Raw genomic sequence first — 14,868 nt, forward strand, 5'->3', positions numbered from 1 at the left:
CGGATCCGCAACATCCCCATTTAGCCAACCAGCCAACCAACCAACCAGCAAGGACTTACAGCTTCAACATCCCTCTGATGGCTTCTGATTCTACTCATATAGACTTTCGGATGGCCCCACTGCTCTCCAGTTCAGGTCTCCTTTTTTTGATATGCCTCGGGTGCCGTGCGCTGATCGTCACATCGCCAAAATCACCAAAAAATATGGGGGCCACCCCCGTGTTCACCGAGTTGGGAGAACATCTTTGGCGTGCCTGGCGCATTTAGCATTCAGCTCTCCTCGATCGCCCTTTCCCGACTGGCAGCACCACTAGAATTTAGTCACTTGGCCTCCCCTCACTCTCGCAAGCATTACTTCTCTGGGATTCTAATCGACCGCTTGGGTGGTTGGCTGCTCTGCTCACACACCTCGTCTTTCTCCGCTATTTGAAGGCGCCGAATTCATTAGCAGCAGCCGTGGACCATCATTTCTGCTCCACTCCGGTTCCTCCTGAACATGGTTTCTGGTCATTCTTAATTCATCCATTCATCTTATACATACTACCGAGTACTTTCTATACAGATATCGCTATCCTATCAGGTGGACACGCACACCATGGCGGAACCAGTCTCTCACTACGTTCCTCTGGACGTACCTCTGCCTCCAGTCCCAACCACTAAGATCTTCACAGAGGCACAATGGACCACTCTTCTATCGTTGGCTGACACGGTCATTCCTTCGATCCGGAGTCCGACTGCAAATAAATCAGCCTCGACCAAAGTCATCCCGCACTCCGAGCTGAACAAGTCTTTGGCGACATTGACTAAATCAATTCACTCTCCGGACGCTGGCACCATTGCAGCACAGTACCTAGAGGAAGACGCGTCGTCTAACCCTCTGTTCCGAGAAGGCTTGCAGCGCCTATTTGCGCAGTATGTGCACGACGAAGGGAGAAATGGCCTGGGATTTATCCTCAATGCTCTTAAGTGCGTATCCATTCTCAGATGTGGCCGCAACAGCCAAAAGCTGACGTGAGAATAGTACCCGGGCGGGATCGCTTCTCCTGACAGGATCAGTAACCCCGATCCACGAACAACCGTTACACGTTCGGGAAGAGATCTTCCGAGGATGGGAGACTTCTCGACTGAGTCCGCTGCGCGGTGTCTATAGGGCTTGCACGGGAATGTTCAAGCAAACTTGGGTCAAGTTCAGCCCAACTCTTGCTCCTGTACTTGGCTTCCCAAGAGTGCCAGTGCACGGCAAGCCTGCCGATGGTTTCAAGCACACCTTCCTCCAATTTCCTGCCGCAGATGAGCCGGAGACCATTGAGACCGACGTCGTCATCGTTGGCAGTGGTTGCGGTGGTAGCGTGGCTGCGAAGAACCTGGCCGAAGCAGGCCACAAAGTACTAGTGTTGGACAAATCTTATCACTACACGTCAAACCACTTTCCCATGAACTTCAACGAGGCCTTTAATAGCATGTTCGAGTCAGGGGGTGCCGTTGTGACGGATGATGGCTCGATGGCTGTTCTGGCCGGTTCAACCTGGGGTGGCGGTGGCACGGTCAATTGGTCCGCTGCCCTGCAGACCCAGGGATTCGTACGCGAGGAATGGGCAAAGAACGGCCTGCCTTTCTTTACCTCGATGGAGTTCCAGAACTGTCTGGACCGTGTTTCGGAGCGGATGGGGGTCGATGTTGAGCATATAAAGCACAACAAGACAAATCGTTTCATCCTCGAAGGAGCTCGAAGATTGGGCTACGCTGCGAAGACCGTGCCACAGAATACGGGCCACACTGAGCATTATTGTGGCTACTGTACGCTCGGCTGCCATTCCACGGGGAAGAAGGGCCCCACGGAAACTTTCCTGGCAGATGCCGCGACAGCCGGCGCAACCTTCATTGAAGGCTTCCGTGCAAACAAGATCCTGTTCACTGACACTAAAGATGGCCAGGTAGCGTCAGGGGTCGAGGGAGTGTGGACGTCCAGGGATGCGTACCTGGGTCGTTCAGGTGCAACTGCAGTTACGCGAAATGTCACCATCAAGGCGAAACGGGTTGTCGTCTCTTGCGGCACTCTGCAAAGTCCTTTGCTGCTTCTTCGCAGTGGTTTGAAGAATCCCCAGATTGGCCGGAATCTCCACCTCCATCCTGGTAAGATGCTCTCTGCAGGAAGGGAATGTCATTGCTAACGTTATCCGTAGTTGCCATTGCGGGTGCAGTGCTAGATGAGGAGTTCCGCCCTTGGGAAGGCGCTGCGCTGACCACCGTCGTCAATGAGCTCGAGAACCTAGATAACCAAGGTCATGGAGTTAAGATCGAGGCCCTGTCAATGGTGCCCGCGGCTTTTCTCCCCCTATTCCCCTGGCGCAATGGTCTCGACTATAAGCTCTGGGTGCAGAAGTTGCCTCGCATGGCCGGTCTGATCATGCTTGCGCGCGATCGAGGCACTGGGCGAGTTTATCCAGACCCGGGTGATGGACGAATTCGCATTGACTATGCTGTTTCACCCACAGATCGTAAGCACATTGTCGAAGGTATAATCGCCAGTGCAAAGATGGCATATGTTTCGGGCGCGAAGGAATTCCACACTTCATGGCGTGAAGTGCCCCCGTTCCTCCGCCCAGTGGAATCCGATGCCGAGGATACAGAAGGTGCCAATAATGCAGCACTTCAGGCTTGGATCGCGGAAGTGCGTCGCAAGAAACCCCTTGATCCGGAGCGAACCATGTTTGCCAGTGCGCATCAGATGGGGACGTGTCGAATGGGCAAATCATCAAGGACCAGTGTGGTGGACTCGGACTGTCAAGTCTGGGGCACCCGGGGTCTGTATGTGGTGGATGCGTCCGTCTTCCCCAGCGCCAGTGGCGTCAACCCCATGCTCACCAACATGGCCATTGCCGACCGCGCTAGTCGTAATCTGGCCCGATCGATGCGGAGAGGCGATCAGAACTTCCATGCTCGTCTGTAAATGAATCATTCTGCTCGTGCAGCAAGCCCTACCTGTCCCTTGTCCATACAATTCATCCCAGACACATTCATAGCAGGGCTGCTGGTTGTGGCTGGACCCATGATGGTATATATCGGTAGCAGAGAACCAATACATTATTATTTCGGTTGATCACAGTCAATTTGCATTGCTTTTTCTAATAAGTCAAGTCATAAATCATGATCGCGGACCTGCCCCAATCCATCCATCTCTCTGACTTAGTTCTCAGGCTCCTTCCTCTTCTCCACAAAGACCTTAGGTCCAAACGCCTCCTTAACATGCTCACTCTCAAGAACCCGCTCATACCAAGCCACCACACCGGGATACTCCTTCCTCATCTCAGCATCAATACTCAACGAGAACCCCCAATACAACGCCGCGGCCAGACTAATATCCGCCAAGCTCAACTTCTCCGTAGCCACCCAAGTCCTCCCCTTCAACCGATTCTCCAACGCTCCCAACGCACGGGTCAACTTCTCCAGCCCACTCTTCTCGGTCGCCTCATCGTACGCCTTGAACCCGATCCGCCACAGCGCCAACGAAGTCACTCCGCTCAGCACCTCTCCGTCCGCGAAGCAGATCCACTGACGGATCAGCGCCCGTTCGGCGGGCGTGCTGCCGACCAATTGACCCGCTGCGGGACCGCTCTCGGCCACGAACTGCGTGATGGCGTCGGATTCGGCCAGGAGGGTGCCGTCCGCGCCTTCGAAGGCGGGCACCTTGCCCAGGGGGAATTTGCTGAGGAAGGTCGGGTCGCGGTTTGTTTCGCCCATCTTGAAATCGGCCAGGGTGAGGGTTAGGTTGTTGAAGTTAGCGGCTGCTTGGGTCTGGTTCAGTTATGTTGGTGGTTAGTTTGGGTGGTAGTTGAGGGGATATATTGGGGGAGAAGGGGGGGGGGGGGGGGGGGGAAGTACCTTCATGACCCGGGGGTTGTTGGGGTAGGTGTAGATGGTTCCGAAGGACATTTTGGCGGTTGTGAAGTTGGTGTATGTATGGTATTGTTTGGAGATTGAGGAGCTTTGTTCTGGTTTGGTAGGATGAAGCAAGCAATCAAGCAAACTGTGGACGGTCCTTGGGTTATAAATATGTCTAGGAGAATATAGATCGGATCAAGGCGGAGTGGAGAGAGAGGGGTTGATTCCTAAACTTGAAGCTGAGATGACAAATCAGCGGAATGGCGGTGGACGATCATACACTCTGATGGAATGTGATGGAAAGTACTACTCTGATTCAGTTTGAGGTTATATTTGTAAAACCGGGATATGCTTGATGCTTACTGTGTTTTATAGTGTATTGGTTCTTTTGCTTGCAAATACATTACTTTTGCTGGGAAGGATTGATTGGCCTGTCAGCAGGATTGTTTATTCCCGAGTGGCTTGCTTTTGCAGGGAAATGCCGGGGTTTGTTCATGTGGGGTCAGCGAGGGAGATTTTGTCAATACTGGGAATTACCAAGTTAGTAGTATTTAGTATATTGATTTTTATTAACTACTATGGTGATATCTATTATAGAGTTTATATTGGTGATTTGTTTACGATATGGCGTCATTAGAGCTAAGTGTGGTTGATCCGGTCTGATTGGTATATCTGCACTTAAGGTTGCTTGGATCTGGATTCCTGCCCCTGGGTTAGTTCATCTAATTGGGACGGCATTCTTCAGGTTCTCTCAGGGCTATCACTGGGGTAGATGGTGCCTTTGCTATTGGTTGTTTGTATATCTTAGTTATGGTCTTCCTGCATGGAGCCTTGAAAAGGTGGTTAGTGGTCTAGGTATGACACGAGGGCTTATTGACAGTGTTGATCTTGCACTCACTGCATGCTATCAGAAGTATCTTCGCTTCTTAGCGTTGCTGCTCTGTCTAAGATGTAACTAGCATCATTCGATCTCAAGTCTGGTCTAGGTCTAGCAAGAGTGCCTTTCCATTACAATATCCCCCACCAAGAACCCCTCTCTAATATAATCTGTATACTACCTATCTCATCCCTAGTACTACCAACATGCATCTCTATCCCCATTACCAAAGCCCTACTACTCCATACTGAGAACTATACCCAACCACACCACCCTACCATTCACTACCACCCCCTACAATCGGCATAGCAACCCCAGTTCAGCCCAACCTACCCAAACCAAACCAACAACCAAACATATCCAACACAGATAGTATCCCCCCCTCCATATTGCACAGCCCAACCCATCCCCCTCGTTTCACCTTAACACCCAATCCAATCCGCAATCATGGACCCCATCATCATCAAAATTCCAGGATCATATCCTCATGACCACCGCTCAAGCCCCCCGATCGTGAATAAACTCATCAGTAGTAGCGGCGCACAACAATTCACAGAATTCACTCCGCAGGTCACAGCCCTGCTATCAAAATATGATGCTCGCGTGCCGCGCGAAACTGCGCGTAGCATTTTCAATCGGCAGTCATATACAGCCGTTATGATTTTTGAGTGTTTGAAGGGGATTTTTGGGTTTTTGAGTAGTTTTGGTTCTGTTGTGTGCGCTTTATGTTCTGGGTTTTGGGACAGGTATGTCATATTTTGATCATCACCTGACGAGCTTCAGAGATACTGACATTATTGCGTCCCCTAAGCACATCTCAGTCCTTGGAAAACAGTCTGGACTCCGAAACAACCACCAAAATGCTCAAACCTATACTCCTGTTGCTTGCAGCTTACGAAGCAGCCCAGATGTACTCAATCACTACAGATGGAGAAGTCCTGAATGGGGAGATCACGGTTCATGCTTGGGGACATGATTATGAGTTCGCTCGGACGTTGAGGCGATATGATGATTCGCTGGTGCGTGATGAGTGTTCAGAAGATCAATTCTCCATGATGTTGGGTAGGGTTGTATGTGCAATGGGACGCAGTCATAATAAGTGGGATCTCCAGCACCTTATAAGTTATTGAATGGTTGACTGATTAGTCCGCAGACTCACCTACATTATGGCCATGGCTGTTCTAACCGAATGCATCTGCAATATTCTACAAGTTGGAAGTTGCTACGGATTGGCGGTTATGATGGCGTGTATTCTTGCTGTTTTGTTTGCGGCAGCGGAAGATTATGTTGGTTGTTCGGCTACATCTACATCTACATCTACCTCTGCTTCTGTGAAAGAGTATCGTCAGGTGACGCTTCGGAACTTGATGATCGGTGCATTGAAGAAGAGTGGTATTCGTTATGCTAAAGTTCGGAGTAGTATATCGGCATCGGACACTATCAAGGCTAGTGACACCGAAGTGCTTGAAAAGTACCTTATCAAGGGGTTGAAGGCACCCACCACCGGGACTGTTCACGACGTATACGTGACACATTATAAACATGGGATGGTCGTCGAGCGATTTACCCCCGAAGAAGATACGGTATCCCCATCCAGCCCTGCGGACTCTCCCGACAATAATCACGACGGATACAAAGTCTCCTACGGCCTTCGGTACTTGGCGGAGGTGAACCCGCAAGACCAACAAGCCATAGCAAAGGGCATTGGTAGATCATGGACCTGCATGGACCAAACCAGTACCATGATCTTGACCGAGTGTGACATCTCTGACGAGCACGCGGACTTTTACTTCGACTTCGACGCACGCAGTGACGACGACGAAGACAGCGAAGAGGAGGGGGACATTGAGATCGCCGGCTCGTTGAATGGTTTCCTATAACTAAAACCTTGTGTCCTGTCAGCCTGTGTTGGTATCCCTGTTCATTCATGTTCTCAATGCAAAAAGCATATCCCACACTTACTTACCGCTTCCCTATCCCCTTCTCAAGCCCATCCCACTCCAGCACAAAAAGGCAATAAATAAACATCAAATGGGTATCACAACACCATCACATGGGATCCATCAAATCCACCCCGCCACCCCCCAACATCCCTCACAAACAACCCTCTCCCTCTTCCCCCCACCACCAACACCACCCGCAACGCCCAACACCATCCCCACCCTCCTCAACCCACCACAACCACCACAAAACACCCTCAGCTCGCCCTCCACCCTCACCAACGCCCCAGCCCCATACCTCGCCTCCTCGCCCTCGCCCTCCCCCCTCGGCAGAACCCCACAGTCAACACAGAACCTCTTCGCCCTGTCACGTCCATACCGACCTCTTCCGCGCCGGAGCATCCGGTCTGCGAAGACAGAGCCGGGACGTAGTCGCAGACAGTATCGGCAGGTGTAGAGGTCATGGGCGATGGCGTAGTCGGTGGTTTCGGCTGCGAGGAGGGCCGAGTGGCTGGGTGGTGGGAGGAGAGTGTAGAAGTAGGTGCAGGTTGCTTGAAGGGAGTAGATGTCTGGGAGGAGGGGGAGGTGCGAGGTTATTTGGAGGTGGAGTTCCGGGGGAAGGGTGAGGAGGGGGGGCTTCTTTTCTTGTTGATGGTGGTTAGAGAGGTGTGGTGTGGGTTTGGGTGTTGGGTTGGGAGTGGGGGCTGGGGGGTGTGGATTCATTAAGGGTGGTCATTGTTGGTGTGTATTGGTGATAAATAGTGGTAAGGGGATAGATGGTGTAAAGAGTATGGGTGAGAGGGGAAAGTGGAGGGAGGAAATGCGGGGGTGATGTAATAGGTGAGACGGGGGGCGGACACGTGCTTATGGTTCTAGGTCAGGAGTTGGTTGAAGTGGGATTTGTATTTTTGCTTTTATCTCGGCTCGTGTCATGTCTACATTATTGATAATTGGCTAATCCTGTCTGGCTGGGTCCTGGTCTGGCTTGTTCTGCAAATACTCATCAATCTCGGCCATGATCTCCGGTGTCAGGCGTGGGAGTAACTTCAGAGACTCTACGTTGTCAACAACCTGCTCTGGCCGAGAGGCGCCGGTAATTACAGCGGAGACATTCTCGTTCTTGAGACACCATGCCAGAGCCAATTGCGACAGTTTGACGCCCATTTTGTCCGCAACCTCCTAGGAGTTTGTCAGCGATATGCCTTAATTGATCGAGTGAAGTAGCATACCTTCAATCCAACGATCTTCTTGATATTCCCAGCCCATTGCTCGTTCTCCCAGTCTCTGCGTACGCTGCTTGCGAACTTGTCGTTGCTCTCTGCGAAGCGAGATCCTGGTGGAGGCTGCGTCGTCGCATCATTGTACTTGCCACTGAGGAGACCCATCTTCAATGGTGAGAAGGTAGTCAAACCAATGCCGCAGCGGGAGTACAGTCGTTGGTACTGGCCTTCCACCTTCTGCCGATCCAACATATTGTACAGAGGTTGTTCGACAATGGGCGCAATCAGTCCCAGAGCTCTGGCAATACCACAAGCCTCGCTGATCTCGTCCGCGGACCATTCCGATGTACCCCAGTAGAATGCCCATCCCTTCTCAATGACATGGTTGAAGGCTCTCACTGTCTCTTCCATGGGTGTTAGACGGTCGGGGCGGTGGGCGTATATGATGTCGACATATTCGAGCTGTAGACGCTCAAGAGATGCTCGTGTGCCTTCAATGATGTGTTTGCGGGATAGACCGTGGTTATTGATTAGAATCTCGCCATTCGCCAGACCCCAATTGAGCTGTTGACTGATTAACTTGCGTATACTCTGGCCCCGCATAGAATGACACGTACTTTGGTGCTAATGACGAGATCGCTGCGCTTCCAGCCAAACTTCTTGATGGCTTGACCCATGACGATTTCTGATTGACCGCCCGCATAGCTCTCAGCTGTGTCGAAAAAGTTGATTCCCAAGTCGTAAGCTTGCTTCATGCAGTTAAATGTGATTTCTAGGGCAAGGAATTAGCTGTTGGTGCACATTGGGGTAGTTATAGTAAGGAATCACCATTGTCGACATGGCCGCCAAAACTATAAGACACGAATTAGCCATCCACAATTCTTCCCTGGAGAAGACCAGATACTCACGTCAACCAGCCTCCCAATCCAAGTGCAGAGACGTGTAGACCAGAATTGCCCACTCGTCGGTAGAGCATGTCCTTGTTCTTGTTTGGCCACGCCATGATTATATGTAGAATATCTTCTCGAGAGCCAGTGAAACGTAAATAGGGAATAGAAGGAAAAGACAGAGCGTATTTATTGCCATCTGTGAGGGGTCATGAACCAATTTATCAGGTTGCGACAGCCATTGCGTTGCGCCCGGGGAGCTGCGATCGCGATCTGGCCGCGATTGGTTAGGCAGAGGCGGTCATTGTACTGGAATCGAATGAGAGCTGTTCTTGACAGGGTCTCCGGGTCCTCGTGCTTGTGAAGACCAATCATATAAGCATTAAGATAAGGAGGGGCAAATGCGGAGGCCAGCAAAGGCGTCGGAGGAATACTCGGAGGGTCTGGCTGCGCTTTAGCCTGGATGTTTTAGCATAGGCACTAGTGGTTTTAGCCGGTTCCGAGAAAGGCTGCTCAGTGTCTATCTCCGGTTTCCATGTACTGCTAATGAAGTGCTGCAATGTGAAGATAGCAATAGCCACGAGTGTGGAGGAGAGGCCTTAGCAATCATAATCGGAGTAAATGAGTGCAATCTGTGATTATTGTCCCATTAGAGATAGTACGCTTGTCAGGTGACAGCAGGCAGACAGCCGTTTATAGTCCAGCCAGCGGCGACCGAGTTCCTACAAGTACATCCATCCACCGTTGCTGAAGACTTTCTTGATCGTTGCCTTTCTACCATCCTCTCTACGTTCTGTTACAGTTATGGTTCAAGAGTGACTTTGAATACCACCAATTGCTTCGCTATTGACAGTGATGGGATGCCGAAAAGGTTCCTGTGGTATATCTGACGCCAATGAAGAAGATGCGTTCTCCTGTAAACCATTTCAACATCCTGTGATCGTCACTGCAGTTGTTTTTGCCGCATCTCCTCGTGTTTACTCGCTAGACATTCAGCTTTGTGACTCTGCATCTAAGAAGGCAATGCTTTTCAGGACGAACATCCCCTGATGTCTGTTGTGGACAGTCCAGGCACACGAGGTGGGTCTCGATAATGGCGTGCCGCGTGGAGTTGAAGGCGCAATCACCCGCTATCATCAGACATCCTCATCGTATCATGGCAACACCTTTTCGACAAAATTCACAATTCAAGCAATACAGCAACTTCGCAGCGGAGTCAACCAGAGCTGCACCGTCGAACGACTCGGATACGCCACGTCTGCACCAAGCGTCGCTTCAAGCTGCACCAGTCAGCGAATGCGTAGGCTTTGCCCCGCAATGACCTCGGGTTAATCGTCCCCTCGCATCATTTGGGATATGCAGCGTTACGCTACTGGCTGATTTTCGGCTCAACTGACAGCCCATTGCCGTTCAACTTTTCTCGCAACTCCGTCCTGTTTCCTTTGTCATGCATTCAATCGAAGCAATTTGCGCTACGCCTGCGACTTGACAACCACAAAGATGTCTTCCAGAGCAAGTATAACCAAGAAAGCATGCGACGGCTGTAAGATTCGAAAGATTCGCTGTGGTGGTGGTCAGCCATGTCGGTCCTGCTTCAATGCACGCATCAAGTGTACCTACATCCGGGTCCAGCAACCTCGCGGTCCTCAGAAGCTGCGCGCAACTACCAAGTACCTTATAGACCAAGCTCAACGCGGTATCGAGGTACATGATGCTCTACCCTCGATTCCTCAGAGCGGGGAGATTTTGGAGACCGACCACGCCTCGACACCGGTGCAGCGAGAATGTGGTGCAAAATCGGAAAGGTGTGTTAAATATCATTCTCGTACCTTCTAGGTCGTGCAACCAGAAAACCACTTTATTGTGCTTATTACCGTCTAACACTTCGAGCGACACAGATCTCGCATACCCACCAATGTTCTCGCATCTCCGCTTTATATATACCACGTGCGAATGTACCCTGTCTGGCCGATCGTCGATGTCGAAAGTGTCATGTCCAGTTTGCAACAGGATGTTGCGGAGAATGACCACGAGACATATGCATTGGCAACTGCTGTGGCAGCGGCAACGATCGCCCAGTTAAGGCTCGGGCAAAGTTCTCTCCCTGACAAGTCGGTGACTGCGGAAACATTTGCAGCGGAGTGCATGAAGGCCCGCAGATCCTGCGATTACCGATCAAGGCTCAATTTGAACAATGTCCGGACAGCCTTTTTCCTTCATGTATATTTCGAGAACCACCAATCGGGCGCCAGCGAATCACTATTGTACTTGAGGGAGGCTATCACACTAGCTCAGATGATGTGTCTGCATCGAGAAGTCTCGTACGCTGGCCTTCCCCCGCAAGAACAACAAATGCGTCGCCGTGTGTTATGGCTGTTGTTTGTCACCGAACGGTAAAGAACCTGCTCTTGCTTTTTGTCATTGCCCCTAACGTTCTCATAGCGGCGTCTGCATACTCCACAAGCTCCCCGTAGTCTTGAGAACAGATATCTCAACCCCAGAGCTTGATGCAAATGATGAGCCCCAGGTTCTGCCGGCCTTCCTGAAACTGCTCAATCTGTTCCGACTGTTCGAACAGTCAAAAATGTTTGACATCATCGAAGATGATCAGGGAGGCTTTGAGCCACTGTCCAGCGAAGTTCCTAACCTAGACAGCCGTTTTCTTAGGCTATTGCAAGATAATCTGCAGGACGGATCAGCTTTGTTGGATCATATCTCAGACGTACAAAAGGCAGACCTTTGCGTTACCAGACATTGGATGCGCATGCTCCTGTGGAAATTCTCGTCCAAGAAAAGCGCTCATGGATCGTCTACTTATTGGCCCACTTCTCCATCCTTTCCAATTTTAGTCGCAAAGGAGCTATTGAACATAGTATCGCAATTACCACGAGCGGCCATCGAAGCACATGGGCTCGGTATGGTATGTTACTTTCAGCAGCCCCAGCGGAATGACCACTGATCAGATCTTCAGGAGTTGAAACTCTATGAAATTGCCAGCTCACTCGCCGATGCCGTAATAGACCTCGCAATGTTGCCACGTGCGCCTTCTTGGGACAATGAAAGCCGCCCCAGCAGCATTCTTGCCCGCTTACACTCCATCCTCTCCACTTTCAGAGGTGGGGGAAACAAGGAGCTAGCTGAGTTACTGTATAGAAAGATGGCAGATGCCCAGGCTAGAAGCGGTCCTGCATTATCATCTCCAATAAGAGAACCACAACCACCAGTTAGAAGTAAAATGCTACCTGCAGCTACCACAACTTCTGCGTCTAGTGGAGAGGACCTAACCCATAACCGGGCTGCTACTGCAATGGAACCTGCAGGTCCCATAGCTGACGACATCAGCTCGCTCAATAATTGGTCTGCTGCCACCGAGGCTCAGGTCCCTACAATGCAGTCTGTGGGCCAAGGGCATATACAAGATAGTCTTAGTCTCGAGCACCATGCGCAGAGTGGGTACAACGGTCTCCAGCCACTGGAAGACATGCTATTCCCCGAGTTTGCGGAGTCAACATTCCCTCCGCAACTTGAATCTTCTCAAAGCGTCTATGACCCCTCTTTTAGCAACTTGCTACCATACTCGCTACCTCTGGAGGGTGCAAGAAGTACACCCATGAGTCTCGCCTCGCTGTCGCCTGCTTTACCCTCTGGCTCCGTCGAAATGTTAATAAACGACTTCATCTCGCAAATTCCGGAGGGTCAGTTCACACCTGAACTCAACTTTCAAAGCAATGACTTCCCAGATGCAGTCCTATCTGGCGAAGGGTTTCTGCTTTCTTAGTAAAAGCTATTCCCGATCCATCTATGAGCACCTTTCTGAATATACCCATTTGCTGTTTAAGGCGAATTCAGTCATATTATGCCCAAAGAACCCATTATCAAGTCCAGATTATCATTACCAACATGTCTGATTATAATACATTCGTCTCATCAGTATTTGAAGCGGAAGTCTAGCCGCTTGTTTCCTTCCTTTTCTCGTTCTTCCCTGTCAGATTGGTACAAAACCCGCTCCTCAGGAGACATGGCTTGCCATTTCCTCTCCTTTTGTCTGTTCAGATGCCGCAAGAATTCACGTTGGACGACAAAAACCGCCAAGGAGAGCACGCACAGCGCAATAAGCACCTTGTTTCCAGTGTAATAGTACGGCGAATCACTCGTCCGATAGATCTCTGTTCAACAATCAGTCAACGTGCCAATATCTCAACCGGGCCAAATCACTTACGCGAAGAAATGATGGACCCAATCTGCACAATCACATTATATGTGGCCGCCGTAATCGCTCTCTTCTTAACATCAAACGTATTCTCGGAGATCCAGGCCGACACAATCGGATGAAAATACGGATAGCCGGAAATCATGGTCGAAACGGCAAACCGCGCCCAGTTATACCCATAATTCGGCAGCGCAACCAAAGCCGCCAGCAGCGGCAGAGACCAGAACTCGCCGAAGAAGCAATGGAATGTCCGCTCGCCAAAGATATCACTACTCTTGGAAACGGCAAGCATGAGGATGATTTGTAGCGCGGCGGACGGGATTGAGAGCATGTTCGCGTCGAAGGTGTCAAAGCCGAGACGGGTCAGGGTGAGCGAGAGGTAGGATTGCACGGGACTTTGAGGGATGTAGGCTACTAGGCCAATGAAGTAGAGTCCCCACATTGAGGGGTCCTTCCATGCTTCAAAGATGTCGTGTAGTGTGGCGCGCTCGTTGATGTGGGTTAAGCCTTTGGAGGGGTCATCGCGGAGGAGGCGCTGTTGGGGTCTGTCAGATTCCGTTCAATTAAAAAAGTCATGGTTTATGAGCACTCACGTTGATCATGATCACCTCTTCACGCTCAGAATACCACGGCCGGGGAAACAGGACACTCTTGGTATTCGTTGGGGAGCTGGGGAGGTAGAAGAGACTCTATTTGGCTGTTAGCAAATATCTCCTCTCTGTATACCTCGAGATAGAGAACCACATACAACCAACCCAATAACAAACGTAAGCAACCCATCAATCAAAAAAAGCCAGAACCAGCCCGACTTTCCCTCGACGCCGCGCATCTGCAAAATACCAGCAGCTAGCAAGGAGGAAACGATGCGAGCAACCTATATCACCAATCGTATATTAGCCCCGATTCCACATCTCTCTCTCTCTCTCTCTTCCTCATCTCCAACACCATCACGCAGTAAAGAAGGAGACTTACATTCAACGTCGACCAAAAGAACGCTAGTCTCACCGACAACTCCTTCGTCTTATAAAAATACGTCGCGAACAGAATCGTACCGGGGATAAACCCTCCCTCAAACGCACCAATAAGCGCCCTTGTCACATAGAACGACGCCCGGCTGGTCATCCACGCCTGCGTCCAGGAGACCAGACTCCAAGCGAGCATCATGACGGGCAGGACGCGCTTGAAGCCGAATCGCTTGATTAGAAGCTGGACGGGGAATTCTGCGGCCAGGAAGCAGACGAGTTGGATTGTTGAGCCCTGTATTTGGGAGAAGGTTAGTCAGTGAGTGTAAATATTGATAGTAAGGAATGGGGATATGTACGTTGTTGTAGTCGTCTGTGGTCATGTTTAGGTCTGCTAGGAAGTGATCTGTGAGTGCGTTGGAAAGATTGCCGCGGTCGAGTTGGAGGCCGAAAAACTGATTTTATTTTTCTATCATTAGATTTGGTCCGATTGGAGATATATTGGGTTTTTGAGATGGTGGTATACCATGAAGCAAATCCAGCTTAGAAGCATCAAGTCTGTTTTGAAGACGAGTTTCCTCTCTTCTTGAGGTGTCCATGTTGCTGTTGGGTCGAAGCGGTGATATCCTTCGAAGGATTCGTGGGGTGGAGTGACGCCTGCGAGATGCTCCTGTCCTACTTCGATTGAGGCTTTGGATGATTGGGAGTCTTCGAGTACATCGTGGGCTTTGATGGTGCCCTTGTTGTAGCCCTGCTCGATGTCGTCGGGCATGATTGCTCGCTCTTAACTATTTCACCACTGGATGTGGATGATGGGGATGTGGAAAAGAGCAGAGGAATGACACAGGTAGGGTTAGAGGCGAAGCGTGGGAGAAACTTCCCATGACTACT

General features: G+C 50.7%; 6 protein-coding genes across 6 annotated transcripts; 3 read left to right on the plus strand and 3 right to left on the minus strand.

Annotated features, from left to right (window-relative positions):
* Positions 1–594: 594 nt before the first annotated feature.
* Positions 595–2,949, plus strand: BO83DRAFT_357923 (long chain fatty alcohol oxidase; the record flags this gene model as incomplete). The annotated part of the gene is made up of 3 exons (XM_025529277.1): positions 595–965; positions 1,021–2,132; positions 2,183–2,949. 3 exons carry the CDS (start codon positions 595–597, stop codon positions 2,947–2,949), a joined length of 2,250 nt encoding a protein of 749 aa, XP_025389682.1.
* Positions 2,950–3,048: 99 nt separating this feature from the next.
* BO83DRAFT_416022 (glutathione S-transferase family protein) lies at positions 3,049–4,195 on the minus strand. Its single transcript, XM_025534674.1, has 2 exons — positions 3,882–4,195; positions 3,049–3,794 (listed from the first exon to the last, which is right to left on the minus strand). Exons 1-2 carry the CDS (start codon positions 3,930–3,932, stop codon positions 3,186–3,188), a joined length of 660 nt encoding a protein of 219 aa, XP_025389683.1. The 5' UTR covers positions 3,933–4,195; the 3' UTR covers positions 3,049–3,185.
* A 1,010-nt stretch (positions 4,196–5,205) lies between these two features.
* On the plus strand, positions 5,206–6,826 carry BO83DRAFT_357930 (uncharacterized protein; the record flags this gene model as incomplete). The annotated part of the gene is made up of 3 exons (XM_025529278.1): positions 5,206–5,504; positions 5,570–5,815; positions 5,912–6,826. The coding sequence occupies 3 exons, from the start codon at positions 5,206–5,208 to the stop codon at positions 6,636–6,638; spliced, it is 1,272 nt and encodes a 423-aa protein (XP_025389684.1). The 3' UTR covers positions 6,639–6,826.
* Positions 6,827–7,626: 800 nt separating this feature from the next.
* Positions 7,627–9,371, minus strand: BO83DRAFT_357934 (putative voltage-gated K+ channel beta subunit (KCNAB)). The gene is made up of 5 exons (XM_025529279.1): positions 8,827–9,371; positions 8,747–8,769; positions 8,536–8,690; positions 7,928–8,482; positions 7,627–7,877 (listed from the first exon to the last, which is right to left on the minus strand). Exons 1-5 carry the CDS (start codon positions 8,919–8,921, stop codon positions 7,653–7,655), a joined length of 1,053 nt encoding a protein of 350 aa, XP_025389685.1. The 5' UTR covers positions 8,922–9,371; the 3' UTR covers positions 7,627–7,652.
* An 845-nt stretch (positions 9,372–10,216) lies between these two features.
* Positions 10,217–12,800, plus strand: BO83DRAFT_236972 (Zn(II)2Cys6 transcription factor). Its single transcript, XM_025526938.1, has 4 exons — positions 10,217–10,610; positions 10,704–11,198; positions 11,248–11,725; positions 11,777–12,800. The coding sequence occupies exons 1-4, from the start codon at positions 10,306–10,308 to the stop codon at positions 12,581–12,583; spliced, it is 2,085 nt and encodes a 694-aa protein (XP_025389686.1). The 5' UTR covers positions 10,217–10,305; the 3' UTR covers positions 12,584–12,800.
* Positions 12,733–14,749, minus strand: BO83DRAFT_462566 (putative MFS transporter; the record flags this gene model as incomplete). Its single annotated transcript, XM_025537295.1, has 7 exons — positions 12,733–12,971; positions 13,025–13,550; positions 13,609–13,704; positions 13,764–13,889; positions 13,988–14,272; positions 14,337–14,432; positions 14,504–14,749. The coding sequence occupies 7 exons, from the start codon at positions 14,747–14,749 to the stop codon at positions 12,733–12,735; spliced, it is 1,614 nt and encodes a 537-aa protein (XP_025389687.1).
* Between the last annotated feature and the right edge of the window lie 119 nt (positions 14,750–14,868).

Source organism: Aspergillus eucalypticola (assembly GCF_003184535.1).
Source record: "Aspergillus eucalypticola CBS 122712 chromosome Unknown BO83scaffold_8, whole genome shotgun sequence".
Taxonomy (NCBI): Eukaryota; Fungi; Ascomycota; class Eurotiomycetes; order Eurotiales; family Aspergillaceae; genus Aspergillus; species Aspergillus eucalypticola.

Excerpts from the sequence above, each read along its gene's own strand:
- BO83DRAFT_416022 (XM_025534674.1), bottom strand. The coding sequence starts at position 3,932 with ATGTCCTTCGGAACCATCTACACCTACCCCAACAACCCCCGGGTCATG. Across the intron at positions 3,795-3,881 it reads ACAACCCCCGGGTCATGAAG|ACCCAAGCAGCCGCTAACTT; the intron begins GTACTTCCCCCC and ends TAACTGAACCAG.
- BO83DRAFT_357934 (XM_025529279.1), bottom strand. The coding sequence starts at position 8,921 with ATGGCGTGGCCAAACAAGAACAAGGACATGCTCTACCGACGAGTGGGC. Across the intron at positions 8,770-8,826 it reads GGATTGGGAGGCTGGTTGAC|TTTTGGCGGCCATGTCGACA; the intron begins GTGAGTATCTGG and ends CGTGTCTTATAG. Across the intron at positions 7,878-7,927 it reads AGAAGATCGTTGGATTGAAG|GAGGTTGCGGACAAAATGGG; the intron begins GTATGCTACTTC and ends ACAAACTCCTAG.
- BO83DRAFT_236972 (XM_025526938.1), top strand. The coding sequence starts at position 10,306 with ATGTCTTCCAGAGCAAGTATAACCAAGAAAGCATGCGACGGCTGTAAG. Across the intron at positions 10,611-10,703 it reads TGTGGTGCAAAATCGGAAAG|ATCTCGCATACCCACCAATG; the intron begins GTGTGTTAAATA and ends CGAGCGACACAG. Across the intron at positions 11,726-11,776 it reads AAGCACATGGGCTCGGTATG|GAGTTGAAACTCTATGAAAT; the intron begins GTATGTTACTTT and ends TCAGATCTTCAG.